Raw genomic sequence first — 15,631 nt, 5'->3', positions numbered from 1 at the left:
GTTTTTGGAGAAGTCCTCTTCTCCAATGGCGGCATCAAACTGTTTGATGAAGGATAGAGCTTTCTCGATGTCCCTCTTTCCATAAAAGGTATCAAATTTTACGCTTTTCTCTCCCGGCTTGAAGTCCACTATGCCGGTTGAAGGATCCTTTGCCTTCTTCTCTTTTGCTAGGCCAAAACGGCTGCATCAGATACAGCGGGTCTCTGTCCTCCACGGGTGATGGATCGGGTGGCTTTGGGTTCTTCTCCAGTGGTAACCCCTTTACCTCGTAAGTATGCTTTGGCGGCTTCCACACCTTCAGCTTCGGTGGTCTAGTCTTCGATAGTCTTTGAACATCCGAGCTTTTCTGTAGTCTTGTTTCTTCTTGGCTCTCCAAGCTAGGAACTCTTCTTCTTGAAGATACTTTTTGAACTTTTGAAAGTCTCAATATTCAGCTGATGTCATGACTGCGGTCTCATGAGAGACAGATTGGCAGCCTTGGATCTCTTCTGGATGCCCTAGGTTGGCTTCATAGTTGTTCCCTTCTTGTGGCCCTTGATCTCCCTCAACTATCGACATGGTTCTGTCACCCCAGAAAAGATTTCTTCAAGAGAAATCCTTGCTCTGATACCACTGTAAGCCCAACGGAGCGCGCAGTGATAGATGCAACCACGTGTATGAGAGATAAAGATAGAGAGAGAAAAGGGGGGGAGAGAGATGGGAATAGGGGTTTAACACAGTACACCGCACTGAGTGGGGAACATGCCCCGCCCCCTCTTCAAGAATTTATTTCAGGAACAATCCACGGGCTTTTCCAAGCTAGGACCAATACAACGAATGAATACAATATCGAGCAAAAGTGTCGATGTCGAGGTCGGGCCGAGGTCAATGTCGAGGCACAAGATAGCTGATGCGGAGCTCACCACACGAGAATGACCTACAAAAGACTTACACCAATATACAACGAATGAATACAATATCGAGCAAAAGTGTCGATGTCGAGGTCGGGCCGAGGTCGATGTCGAGGCACAAGATAGCTGATGCGGAGCTCACCACACGAGAATGACCTACAAAAGACTTACACTGGGCTAGTACCAATATCCAATATATGAATCAGATTTTGATGTTTCCCGCTCACCACACGAGAATGACCTACAAAAGACTTACACTGGGCTAGTACCAATATCCAATATATGAATCAGATTTTGATGTTTCACAAATACCCCCAAGAACTCTGCACCCAATATGGAAATGAGTCTCAAAAAAGGGCAAACACCAAGGTGGAGGATGTTGACAAGTCCAAAGACAATCCAAGGTGGCAGTGGCTGAGTGTGTGGCTGCCAACGACTGAAAGATAGGAAGAGGTGGTGCAAGGCAGTGATCTTCAGGCAATAGGCGGCGGAGCAACGTGCTGTACAGGGTGGCATAGCTGTGGCGCAGGCGGTGGCGTCGGGTGGCTAATATTGCAAGTGGTGGTGCTGCTATTGTAGCGCTGGTGATGTACATAGGTTGGCCGAAGCGGCTATGGGCGGTACTTCTCTGAGGACAGTGCAGGTGGTGGCGTCGGGTGGCTAATATTGCAAGTGGTGGTGTTGCTATTGTAGCGCTGGTGATGTACATAGGTTGGCGGAAGCGGCTATGGGCGGTACTTCTCTGAGGACAGTGCAGGTGGCACTAGGGGTTCTGCACAAAGGCAACAGGCGGCTATTGCCGTGGCAGCAGGTCTTACAGGGTAGTGACGGAGCAGGTAGTTGAAGGTGGCGCAACTAGCGTTGCAGTGGCGATAGACTGGCGGAGTTGGAGCTGATCCGTATATCAAGAGGTTGGCGCAACCGACAGATTCAGGCGGCACTGGCAGTGCAGTGGTGGAGGTGGGCGTTGCAGAGGTGGCTGCTGCCGACAGAGGTGAAGCAGTTGGGAGGTGCTTGAGGTAGAGAATAATGATGCTCTCCACAAGTTCTTCAAAAATCTCCACAAGTACTTCTATGAATCTCCAAGAGGGTGCATGCTTCTTTATATACTTGAAGGGGTGCTTGCTTTTGCCATGCTTTGCTTTTGCTTTATCTTCTTGCTTTTGCTTTTCGTTTAAATATTTTTTTAATAATAGCCAAACTTCGTGATTTGCTTTTATAATCTTCAAGGCCTTGCTTTTTGGCCGTGGAGCAGCCTTTTTGAAAAAGCGGCTTTTAGCTTTTTGATCCAGCTCTATGTCCTCGTTCCAACGGTGCCCTCAGCTTTTTGGTCAACAAAGTTTGACTTTTGCTTTTTCTTGCTTTTCAACCAAGACTGGTGCTTTTTCCAATGCCAGTGTCATGGCCCTGTGAAAATGGAACAGTACAAGTGTGGGCATGGTGGTTGCAGAGTCAGAATATTTTATGATTCACATGGGGGGTGCCCGGACATAGTTTAAGATGTGTGGACATCCCTAGGTGTGAAGGGGGAACTAGAAACATTAAACTTTAATGTTTATTAAAGTTTGCCCCTAGGCCTTAGTGGCCCTAGGAACTTATTAAAGTTTGGGGCCCTAGGGATTAATTTTGGGGAGGAGCCACTTTTGGAGTAGTGCTTCTCTCTCCTCCCTCTCTCTCTAGCTTTTTGGGAAGGGAATCGTGGAGTTTCTCAAGCGCATGTAAACAAAACGTGGAGAGGTGGAAGAGCAAGTCGACTGCAGATTTGGAGGGCTGTTGCTGTTTTTCTGAGTGTAAATCAGCCGTACAGCACTGTACGGCCAGATTGTGCAAGTACACTCTCTTTCTCTCTCTTTGGTACAAGCTGTGAGACTTCTTCACTGCTGGACTGGCTGCGCACAGGCCCTACACAGGCTGTACAGTGAGATTTTCAGCAAGTACAGTACTGTACGGCTGCCGTACAGTGTACGGGCAGCCAGGTACAGCAAGTACAGTTGCTGCAGGGGTGCAGACAGGTGCTGGACAGGCCTGGTTACTCAGATTCAGGCGACCAGAATCAGGACAGCAGACTGTTTGTGCAAGTACAACTCCTGGCACGTATCCCGAGGTGGTACAGACGGGTACAGTGCTGATTTTCAGATCTGTATTTTCAAGGACAGCATAAGAGTGAACATCAGGAGGAGGATACAGGCAAGTACAAGCACATGTGTGAAGCAGGGTTGTGGATACAAGTGCCTGCAAGTACAGATTGGTGCTGTTGCTGCCTCCAGTGCTGTTCCACGAGCTGAACTTGGTAAGCCTTGTTTCTGTTCATCTATCTCTCTTTCTACTGCTTGATGTTGTCACAAATCCCTATATTCTAGGGACATGCGGATGCGTGTCAGGCCTAGAAACATGCGGATGCATGTATGTATTATACCTGGGCATGTTTATGGATCATATGAGTGGATGCATATGAGCCCAAGGACATGGCAGGACATTTGTGGACTTTCGGGCAGTGCCCGTGTGGATTCCGGCCATGCACACATGGTGTGTTATGATGGCAGGCAGAATATTTTCAAGTACAAGAATGATGATAGGTGGTTCTCCAAGTTTACATGTGCACAATGCATAAATGATGCATGCCATAACTTTATTTTACTTTGTGTGACATTGTCTTGCTGTCTGGACAATGCTTGTTATTTTGGCTTGTGAAGTCCGAGGGACCGGGGACGCCCGGGCACCTTGTGGACACGTGTGTGCACTCCTGCTTGGGCCTAAAACTGTGGGCTTATGGGTTTTGCAGGTGGTAAGTGCGTCCACACTCAATTTACAGCTTATTTCATTTACTACTAAAGTTTATTGGTTTGCAGGTCCACACTCATTAATAAGTGGCCGGACAACTTATAATGCGTTCGCATTTGGTTGGACCAAAATTAATGAAGTCCGGACAGCTTATGGCCATTTCCCATTTGGTTGGACCTAAACTTATACAAACAGGACAAATGGAGCACTATGGGCTGGACACCTACCTGGACACCTTATGGGGGACACATGTCAGCCAGTTTGTGCACCCACCAAGCCCCTTAGGTGGCACTGGAGAAAGGCACCTCCCTCAAGAGGCCTTTTGGGCTGTTTTATTCATTATTCAACACATTGGAGAGTTGATTGAAGCTTTGGGAGTTGCTACAGGGCTGGTTGCTTGCTTCCCGGACTCACACAAGCTTGGATAATGATCCCCACACTCTTCTAAAGGGCTGGTTGGTAAATTTCAGACCTGTATTTTCTGGTTATTGCGAGTTTTGGGCTGGTTACAGGTGTCCAAAGTCAACTTGGACAATACAGGACAGCTCTAGGGACCTCCACAGGGCTGTAGGATCCTTTACAGGTGGATTTCTCGCGATGGAAAGTTGCTGTTTTGGATTGGTTATTGCATAGAACAGGCCAGACAGCAATGGAATATGTGAGCATGGATGTGTCTCAAGGATTCCTGGTGTAATAGGTGTTTAGGGCAAGCATTGGGAACACTTGCTCGCGGAGAACACAGGTTTCTGGATCAGTTTCTCGCGTGGAAACAGGGCCTAAAGATCCATTTACATCTTGTGCAGGGCGGAGTACCTGTGAGGATTGTGATACTCTTGTGTAGGGCGGATGTACCTGTGAAGAGGCTTGTGCAGGGCGGATGTACCTGTGTGTAGGGCGGATGTACCTACAGATTCTCTTGTTTGAGATGTATTCATACATGATGTATTTGGAAGAATCAGGTGCAGGCTGGTGGTGAATCCCTAGGCACCCATAATCTTGTACTTTGCAGACTCTTTTGGTAATATAACCTAAAGGGGGGGGGTCAGCCTATCATCGGCCCCTTTATGTGGTGTACTGTCATTTTCAGCTTTGTGGTTGTAATGCTCAATTGTTAAGTGCTCAGAATCTTGTTCACATTTATACGATTCCAATACACGCGTCCGCCTCCCGTTACATATTTTCCCCCCGGCTTCTAATCAGTTGACCGCAACTGAAAAGCCTCCAGATAGGCCTTCAAAAGATCTGGGTAATCCTCGAAGTAGGCCTCATCCATCCATTTCGCATCCAAAGCTGAATAATTCTTGAACTTCACAAGGTACCTACGAACAAGTTTGCCTCCCGCAAGCTTTCGTTCCTTGTGAAAAACAATCTGTTCAGGTTGAAGAATCTCTTCCAGCTCATCCACCTCGGGTGGGTCTTCCAAAGAGAGGCTACGTATTACCCAGGGAGTGGGTTGACAGTGCTGTCTTCAAGACATGCCAGAGTCAGCAGGCTACGTATTACCAGCAAAGAGATTGGACTCTGGATGGGAGATCATTGCTAGCATCATAGCCTGGCACATTTGGAAGGCTAGATGCACTAAGGCCATGGACGGCACATACACTGTGCATTTGCAGGATCTGGTGTGAGATTATCAACATGCTCATGGCCACTTGGGACAAGATTCAGGGATATTCGAGGGCTGCAGAGACAAGAGGTGGCTAGTTCATGAGAGAGTGGGATCATGGCATCTTTTTAACTACCTCTGATATGGGACCTTGCTGGCAGCACAAGGCACTAGATTGGTTGATTTCCCCCCTGCTTGATGTGAAATCTCCCTTCTTGTAATTTTTTTCATACTTAATAGAAGTCTCTTTTCCAGAAAAAAAGAAAACTGTTTACCTTGATCATTTGCTTTCCCCACGTCTATTTTCCTTTGAATGCGGTAGAATCAATCATATGCACAACGTAATGCAGAAATGTCCAAATTATGGAAGAGCACAACGATCTTACATGACATTCATATCACGTCACTTGGAAATTTGACATGGTTTGTATTTTCCTATTTATACAAAAATGGCTAGCAGTGTTCAATTGGGTGAATTTTTATTACTGTGAGAGGTAAATAGTTCAAACCCTTAAGTGCTTAAGATATTTTATAGCTGAAATTTTGGCATTTGTTAATCGTTTGTTCACTTCTTTCACTGTGAATGTTTTAGCACTGGGTGGAAACAGTATAACTCACTCTTTTGGGTTTGTATATTTGTGCAGGGTATAATGGCCATGACGAAAAGATTCATTGGTACTTTTGAATTGGTGCGCTATAGCTGTTTGCAGTTTGAGTGTCATAAATTTCAAAATATTTTTAATGCTCTTCCAGAATGTTTGATGTTTGAACAACATTGGTGTACTTGAAGGCTTTTGCTATTCTTGCATGCATAATTACAAAAAACATAGCTTTGTCTTGTTGGGGCTTTGGTTTGACCATTTTCTTGTGTTTTGAAAAGGTTCTGCAATATAGCAAACATTTTAGGAAGTAAAGAGCTAAATGCAGGATTCAAAGCAAATTTCCCATAAAGAAAGCTGGGATGATGGTACAAGGCTGGAGTAGATGACTGAAGGCCTTCCAAGAGCAGGAGAGGAGCCTCTGCTGCAGCCTAGCCTTACTGCAAAGGCTTCAGGAACAGACTCCAGAAAGTGCCTAGGTTAATGGCCAGTTGCAGGCTTGCTGCACTGCTTATTTAGAGAGCCTGGAGGAGAAGAGAATTAAGTACAGATACCATGCGAGAGCTTCATTTTGGACCCAGGCTGGGGTTTGGGTTTCCCGAGAGTTCTTCGCCGCTTCGGCTGTGGTATTTGTTGGGACGGGATCAGGGCTGTCCACTGGCCAGATGGATCTCTCAGTAAACATGGAGCTAGCCGAGGCGCTTCAGGCCCTCCCCCGCCGGAAGTACCCCGGAGAGGATGGCCTACTGGTATCCCTCTTCCTTTGCTTTTGGGATCTCATGCGGAGCGCTAAAAAATTTGGTAAGGTAGACTGGTAGTGTACACTTGATTGGTAGGATGAGAGAATCTTGTGACATCACTTGGAGATCCCTGGTATAGGTAGGCTAGACAGTCAAATCCTCAAGTTATGTACGAGGGAGAAGATTTGGACGGGGCCATTTTGATCTACAGAGGAGTCCCTAAACCTATCACCCTAGATGCACTGCCCGTATTTGCGCAAGCTACACTGGGAGACCTTTGGCGTCTATTGATGGATACTCTTTCAGATTTTGGGTTGGCATCTGGTTTAAAAATTAATTTTCAGAAATCAAAACTCTTACCTCTCAAGCATTGTGACTGGCATGCTATCCTGTGGCCCGACCAGATTATTTATCCGGAAAGCATAGTAAGACACTTGGGCTATCCCATTGGCTGGAAAATCAGAAATAAGCAACAAATATCTTGGGTGTTAAACAAAATTAAGGACAAATTAGAATATTGGAAGATCTCCACTTGGCCATTACATGTACGGCTTCGAATTGTTCAGTCCATTGTTCTGGCCTATGTCCAATTCTACCTTCCTCTCTTACATTAGTCACCTCGAGATCTTTCTTTTTTTATGTCTCAAGCCATGGAGATTTTTTGGAAAACTAACCCTCTTAGATTCAATTGAGGGGCTTCAGAGACATTTGTATGCCTTACAGGATTTTTGCACTCAGCGGGACCTCACTATTCACTATTCACCTTGGTAACCAAGGTAATGGTCTTCAATACTTCCCGCCCTTCACATCAAGATTGAGCTTCACATATGGAGGGGATCATGTGGAGATTGTCTCACCCTATGTCTACCTTTGTATCACTTTCATTGGCCCACGCTTCACCATGCTTCCGGCAGCACATTCCATAGTGACACAGGGATATGCAGCCTTGAGCTTACTTGAGCGGCAATGCTTCTAGGAGCCCAGGAGAGGGTTGGCCTTTTGACACCCTTGTCTCACTAGCCTTGATGTACTGAGCAACCTTCTTGTGGGGGTTGGGGGAGGCTAGATTTATCTGATGAGCATTGGTAGTGAGTTGAGAGGCCCTAGCTCATGATGTTCTACTGTATGATCCGCAACAAACCATCACTCCCACACCTGATTATCTCGGTAGAGGTTGCTACACCCCAATGGTAGTGGATGTACTCCACATACCTCCATCGCATCAGTCACATGGACCCCCATAGGTACTGGAGGCTTGCCCTAGAGTCCTTGAGACAGCTAGCACTTGAGGGCCACCCTGGAGTATGGTATGCCTGAGTTTCCACTTGGTTCTCAGGATACAGTGGAGGAAGGGGAACTGAATACACAGGAGGGTCTGATGGGCTGACTTGAAGCAGCTGAAGGCTGCAAGTGATAAGTTTTGGGAAGAACTGCAGGCCACCAAGAAAGATTGGGTGGCGGCACAAATCCTGACAAAGCGTCATACATAACTAGAAATGCAAGAAGGATAGGGCCTTTATGTGTGAGTGTAGGGGCAATAGGTGGCGGCTTCCCCCAAGGCAAATGCCATGATGCTTTGCTATATGATAGGAGTGGATGGATTGTACAACACGTCCCTGCATATACATGGAGGGCAGGGAAGAATATGACACGAGAGCGGCCCCTCATCAATAGATTCTCTGATGCCCCCAACAGATAGGCCTTCTTAGACAGACGGGCTGCCCTCAAGGGCACACGAGTGTAGGTGGGGGATGATCTCAGCCCAACACAGGTGGCACACCAGTGTGAGGGATGGTGACAGTTTATGAGGCCAGTAGAGCGGACAAGCGGGTGATCTACAAAGATGGCAAGGTCATTATCACCGAATGCTGTCCCAAATAGGGACGCAGGGTCTATGAGACCAAACATCTGAGGTTAGCACTATGGAACTGCAATGGCACCTCGTGGTCGAATCTAGAAGGTTTGAGCGAGATTCTCACAGGCAGGGATGTCATTTTCTATACTGAGACTCATTAAAGCCCTGAAAGGGGTTTACCATACATAGCCGTATTAGTGGGAGCCGACTTTCAGAGGCAAGACCCACATATCAGGAGTACGTGGCTCGTGAGGGGTAGCTGTCCTTTTTAGACCCAACCTCTGGCAGATTCTCAGCATCGTTTGGAAGGACAAGGATGCACGATATCTTTGGATTCGACTACAGCTTACAGGGGACAGAGTCATCATTGTTGTGTGTTATTTTACATTGAGCCACTCCCCTTATGCCACATAGCATGGCCAATCACTGGAGTTACCATTATATGGGGGATATTAGGGAGTTCTCATAGCTGGGGGAAGTCCTCATGCTTGGGGACATCAATGGTAGGACACGGAGTCAGCAGGTCCCACTAATTGATCTGCACGACCAAATGAGACTACAGGAGCTGGACATCACTAACAGAGGGTTACAAAGATCATCACATAACCGTGAGGAAGTCACGGTGTATGGGAGACATTTCTTAGAGCTAAAGCTCCACATGGTCTTGTTATCTATAACACGATGTCCCGATGGCCCTCCTCTAATGCCCTCACTTGCTTGCCTTACTCAGGAGGTACATGCATGGTGGACTACCCAATGGGATCTCCGGATTTGGCACACCTTTTCCCAGACTTTGCCATCCTGCCACCCCCCTTTCAAGTTGACAATGCCTACCTCTCTTTCACTCTTACCTGCACGCCACCCGCCCCCTGGCCACCACCCCCCTTTCAAGTTGACAATGCCTACCTCTCTTTCACTCTTACTTGCACACTACCCATCCCGTTGGCCACCACTCCCCATCTCACATTACACCCTGGTCCATTTTGATCACGAGCTTGACCATGTTTACTCCGACCACATCTACCGCCAACTAGAGGATGTGGATCCTACTGTCCCCCTACCTGCCCTCACGTCACAACTCACCACCATGCTTCAAATATGTGTCATCTTTTCTTTCATCTACATGTGGCGGTCTACTGCCAAGCCACCTTGTTGTTACATGGCCTAGAACTGTTGGTATGATGACGAAAGCCGAGCCACATGCTCTTGTCTTAAGCATGAGGTATGGATTTATTGGTCATTGAGCTATGGCAAGTACACCCAAAGAGAGATGGAGATGGTGAACTATGAATAGAAAGTGTGATCGCATGACTCATGACTATGATTGATGCATATGAAACTTTAGTCGAGTACAATGCTTTCTGTAGGCTTAGAGCTTTATCTTTTGACTCAATCAAACACACTAAGCAATGACACATGGCAAGGCTATTGACATCACTGCTTGTGTCACACACACACATAATACCTCAACCTAAGAGGCTATTCACACACACACTTACAAACATATAAGGACTGTTTCACACACATGAAGCTCCGAATACCCAACAATCCCCCTTCGGAGTGAAGGAGGTTAGACCCAACTCGAAAGAAAGACACTTTAGTCAGCCTCTTGGGTCTTGAATGGGATAAGGATATCACTAAGCCATTTATAACTGAAGGCACACACACATACATAAGTACAATCAGGTTTTAGGGAGACTACCTAGGGCCGAGAACCCTTGTTGACTTTGACACGCATAAAAGTAGCTATAATGTCCATTCATAGTCTTCCTCATTAAGGGATACTTGGGCTGTTTTGCAGCGGTTATTACTTAGGCTGTTTTGCAGTGGCTATTTCTTCATCTTCAACTGGCAGCTTCTCCTCATTTGCTATGAGATCAACATGAAGCTTTTCTTGCACTTTTTCCAACTGCTTAAAGCAGTTGGACTCTTTGTGTCCCATTCTTCCACAGTATTCTCCTATTATTCTTCCATTTTGTGCACCCACAAAGACTTTGTCGTAGTCTGTAATGCTGTTTTGTTTCTGATCTTCTTTGTTGCTCCTATCCCTCTCAAGGAGCAAGGCCACAAGATCTTCAAACTTAGTAGCTGTCACACGTAGGATCTCCAAGGTCTGCCCAAACCTTGTTATTCCTCACCTTGATGAGCATAGCCACTTTGTCTTTGTCCTTAGGTTAACATTTCAGGCTGGCAAGCTGTTGGTTATCCACCCAAACTTGGCCAAATGGTAACTCAAGTCTTCATTCTCATTCATTTCCAGATAATAAAGTATGAGTTTTAAAAAGACTTAAAGAGTTTCTGATTTTTTTGCCAAAAATACCTTCTTGTTTGGTCCAATTTTCTTTGCCGTGGACTTGAAATCAATATGATGCACTAGTGAGTCTGCAAGGCCGAGACCTATGGTTGCAATGGCCCTTCGGTTGGGTTGTTGCCATAGCTTGAGGTCAGGGCCCGAGGTTTCAAGGCCTGTCTTCTTCAGAGCTGACCTTTTGTATCTCTTCCCACATGAGAAGCGGCTGCATCTTTGTCTACCAAGTGGGGAACCCGCTGCTAGAGAACTTTTCAACTAATGGAGACATGGAAAATTTTGCGAGTACAATGCTTTTTTGTGGGCTTAGAAGTTAGAACCTTATCTTTTGACTGAATCAAACACACTAAGCAATGACACATGGCAAGGCCATTGACCTTGTTGCTTATGTCACACGCATATAATATCTCTGCCTAAGAGGCTGTTCACTTCAGAGTAGCAAGGGAACGTCATTTCCCCCCTAGGGATGGAGGAACGTGTTCCCCCATGGCAAAGGTTCCCAAAATGGGGGCAACGTTGGAAGGGAATGCTTGCAGTTGGTGTCGACTCACGTTTGTCCACGACGCGCATACCTTCTGTTGCCTCCCGCCGCCCGCGTTACTTCTTAGTGTTGTTGCCTCAGGTCTCATGTACTAGACAAGTGTACCTGCTGCAGGCTACAGTTTGTCGCATTTGGCCTGCCTGTGTAACAAGGTCCAGCAATGAGCGTACCTACTGTACTTGACTGTTGACATGACTCTCCACACTTGGCCTCTATCTTTCCAAGGCAATGTAGCAAGTGTGGTCACTTGTCGCTCTCTCTTCTCTCTCTCTCTCTCTTTCTGAGTTTGAAACTTTTACATGTCATAGTTTGCAACTTTTCAACAATCTGCAACAAATATTAAAATTTTAAACTCCTCTCTCTTTCTGTCTCTCTTCTCTTTCTCTTTTTCTCTGTTTGAAACCTTATATAGTAGATAGTAAAGGACTCACTTCTCTCAGAGAGAGGGTGCGGAGCGACTGGCTCGCTTCAGAGCACACCCAGGCATGTTCTTCAGGGAGCTGTGGACACCCCCTTCACTGATGTATACCATTTTATACCCCCAGTATGGTACAGGATGGAGCTAGCTAGGTTGCATATCATGATTGTATACTCCATGTATATAGCTTTGCATTCTCCTAGGAATAGAGCTCCATCCCCTGCACACCCAGATTCAGCTTTTTTATTCAGTACTTTTTCATTTTGTTGGGATGACAGAGGATACCCCATACATGTACTCCGATTTGTCTCATAGGCCGAGTTCGGTCTTTTGGAAGACGTTAATAAAATCTTTCTTTCTTTCTTTCTTTCTCTCTCGTCTCATGGATAGCTTTGAAAGGCTGATCAAGTTGTTGCCGGAATATGCCCAACATCGAAATTAACAGTGATCTGAGCATGTGGAAAGGGATTATACATTGTGTGGACAAAAGCTGAGGTATACATGTTGGCAGCATGGACATCCACGTGGCGGTCTGTTTGGACTGTATGCTAGGACGGTCGGCCTTTCTTTCTTACGCGACCTTTGTACGGGTGTCTGATGAAGAAGCTCAAGTGAGATAAGAATAGGCTGATCACATCCCTACATTGCATCTTTATATGTATCAGATCTTGGTCTCCTCGGGCTCAAAGTGATCAACTTCGAATGCAACTTGGTGGGACGAGGTTGAAAGGCTAGAACACTATTCATCTAAGGGAGGTGTAATAAGATGGAAATGTAAGCAATGTAACAAAGAGAAGTTAGGAGGAGCAAACCGTGTGAGAGCACATCTATGCCATGTAAACAATGAAAAAGTACAAGTGAACAAATGCCCAAGGAACAACACCTGAAATGCGTAGAGAGATTTTGGCAAAATACCCAAGGTAAGAGGAGAAAGCATGTGCACGAAAGAAACCAGCAATTGATGCATCTTACTTCACTAGACATGGAGAAGATGTAAGCATGGGAGATGGATAGCAATATGGGGGACTTGGAAGCTTTGCATTTTCCGAGGATTCGTAGCCTATGGGTGCAAGCTTTGGCAACTAGCGAACCTTGGGAGCAGCTTGGGATCCCCGCAAGAAAGAGAGGGTAGATGCAGCTGTTGCAAGGTTCCTTTATCATGATCATGTAGCATTCAATGTTGCCCGGTCCCTATATTTTATTGAAATGGTCCAGGAGATTGCACGGTATGGCCCAACATACAAGCCTCCTTCCTATGAGACACTACGCACCACCTTGTTCTGCAATTGAATGTGCTTTAGAATCTGTGCATGAAAGTTGGGCAAAGAATGGTGTGTCACTTATTGCAGATGGCTGGAGTGACACTCAAAAAAGGTCGATTCAAGGCATGATTGGTTATTCTTGAGGAAGAATGCAATTCATTTCCTCAAACGATGTTTTTGGGACAGGAAAAACTCCAGATCAGCTTGTGGAAGAGTGGGCCCAAGACAGGTATCCGCATATCACATTTAGTCCATGCTTTGCTCATTGTTTGAGCAACTTACCGAAGGATATTGTCAACTTGCCATGGGTTAATCCACACATTCAAAAAGGCAAGGAGATTATAAGCTTCATTCAAACATCAGTTTATTTTGAATGAATTCTGTAAGAGGTCGCCCAAAAAGGATCTCTTGAAGTACTTGGAGACACACTTTGGTTATAACTTTCTCATGATGAGGAGGTTATCCAAAGTGAACTTGCCTTTGAAGCAGTTGGTTGTATGCAATGAGTGGATGGGATGGGCTCCTTCTAGGTCAAGAGCCGGCATAGAGGTTGCGAGAGCCATACAAGACTTTACATTTTGGGATGAACTCAACACTATCAATGTTGCGATGAAGTCGATCATGCACTTGAATGCGGAGTGCAGATAGACGGGAGCCATGCATTGGCAAGGGGATGTCATCATTTGGTCTGGTCTTCTTTAGTGTGGGCAGTGTTCAATGGAGCCGGACATCAAGTACAGAGGTGAGAATGGGGGATTTCCAAAGGTGAACGGAGACCCAGATGAATAAAACTATCTTCCAGGCTATGAAATTAGATCTTTCATACTGATTTTTTCATACGGACATTAAATAATGTTGTATGGACCCTGGGGCCTGAATAGCATTCTATGATTAAAGGGACACATGTACATGTATATGGATATAGGTTATGGACAACTATATTTGGTGCAGAGTACTCGGCATGGGAGGAGTTGATCTTGGTGCTCAAGGGACAGAACCCTTGGCATCTTCTAGAGTTCGGACGGAGCCCCGAGAGTTTGTGTTTCTCCAAATCTGACAGGAGGAACACCGGCCCTAACCTATCCAGACTTGATCATTTCTATGTTGATAGGCGGGCTTGTGGGTGTGGCGGCATGATTGGTATTTTGGCTGGCACTACTTTTTCCGACCATGCTCTAGTTATCCTCTCCCTTGCCCAACAGGGCACGGCTCTGAATGGAGGGTCAATGATGCCCATGCCCCCTTGGCGGTGTGGCTGAATGATCACTCTCCAGGCCACCTTGGTCCTAGCCGGTCTCCCATCCCTGCCTGCCCAAAGGAAGTTCCAGATCAAACGTTGAACCTGACCAATACATGCCTGGGACAAAGACTAGCAAGAGGTAAGGTACCACATGGTGGCTAGAAGAACCTGGTTCACCATCTGACTTCCATGGGCTATCTGATGCACTCTCCTGAAGCCGTTGTAGAGAGACAGAACTCCTTCGAATACTCCTCTCTTGTGCTCGAAAGCCAGCCAATCTACTCTGCACTGCCTCCTGTAAAAGACTGCTAATGTTGCTAAGGCCAGCATCCAGGGCTCTTGCCGCTGGTCCTGGATGAAAATCCAGCCTCTACCAAATCCCCTCTATCTTGCTGCAGATCTCTGGGTCTTGAATGAGGCTATCTAGAATCCTATTAGTCATCTGTTTGTCCTGCCTCCGAGAAAGTTGATTGTTCATGGTCTTCTTTCGGGTGGTGAGCTTGGAAGGACTTCCTCTTGGCTAGGATCTCCGCTCGCACTCCGACCCTGGGAGGCTCTTGGCCCGAGAGCATGAGATGGATCTTCACAGAGATGTGGGCATGTGGCTTTAGCCCAACATTTGAGGATACATTTGCAGCTAGTCTCTTGCATGCTTGTGATCATCCCAGGCCGGCCCCACAGTAGTCATTCCTAGTAGCCTCGGAGGAGCGGCTCCGTCAGCCTCTAATTTGGAACCCTTTGGTCCATTTACTTGGTGGTCACATGCGCAGGCTCGCCCACACGTATCATTGGGAGCCTCACTCAGAGATTGGCTTGCATTCAAACAGTTACCCCTAGAGACTCAGGAGAGAGGCCTGCTTGGGATTTGGGGCAGAGACCGACGACATCGACTCTTCCATCGCTCCAGAGTGGCCGGCCCCGATATCGGATCCTTCTCCTCCGCAGTGGCTAGGAGTGTTCACGTCGCATGGTATACCTGTCATGGCCCTGTGAAAATGGAGCAGGACAAGTGTGTGCATGGTGGTTGTAGAGTCAGAATATTTTATGATTCACATGGGGGGTGCCCGGACAGTGTTTAAGATGTGTGGACATCCCTAGGTGTGAAGGGGGAACATTAAAACATTAAGTTTGAATGTTTATTGAAGTTTGCCCCTAGGCCTTAGTGGCCCTAGGAACTTATTAAGTTGGGGCCCTAGGGATTAAATTAAGAAGGAGTTTTCTCTCTCTTCACTCTCTCTCTCTTCCCTTTTTGGGGAGTCGTGTAGCAAAAGTGGAGAAAGCCCTCATGCGCTTGTATTCATGCGTGGAGAAGCTGAAGAGAGGAGCCGACTGCAGCTTGTGTGTGTTGTTGATGCTGTTTTTCTGAGGGAAACAGCCGTACAGCACTGTAC

The 15,631-nt window shown here is 46.5% G+C and overlaps 1 protein-coding gene across 10 annotated transcripts in view; it reads left to right on the top strand.

Annotated features, from left to right (window-relative positions):
* Positions 1-15,631, top strand: part of LOC147625025 (uncharacterized) — a 142,793-nt gene that overhangs the window by 93,833 nt on the left and 33,329 nt on the right. For all 10 annotated transcript variants that reach the window (XM_086818253.1, XM_086818252.1, XM_086818251.1 and 7 more), the window contains one exon: positions 5,922-5,966. In XM_086818253.1, the coding sequence (XP_086674379.1) occupies positions 5,922-5,966 (45 nt within the window). The remainder of the gene's footprint in view (positions 1-5,921; positions 5,967-15,631) is intronic.

This window comes from Cibotium barometz, chromosome 24 (genome assembly GCF_041138505.1).
Source record: "Cibotium barometz isolate CiBa-2024 chromosome 24, ASM4113850v1, whole genome shotgun sequence".
NCBI lineage: Eukaryota > Viridiplantae > Streptophyta > Polypodiopsida > Cyatheales > Cibotiaceae > Cibotium > Cibotium barometz.
This window is presented reverse-complemented; position numbering and strand designations above follow the sequence as displayed.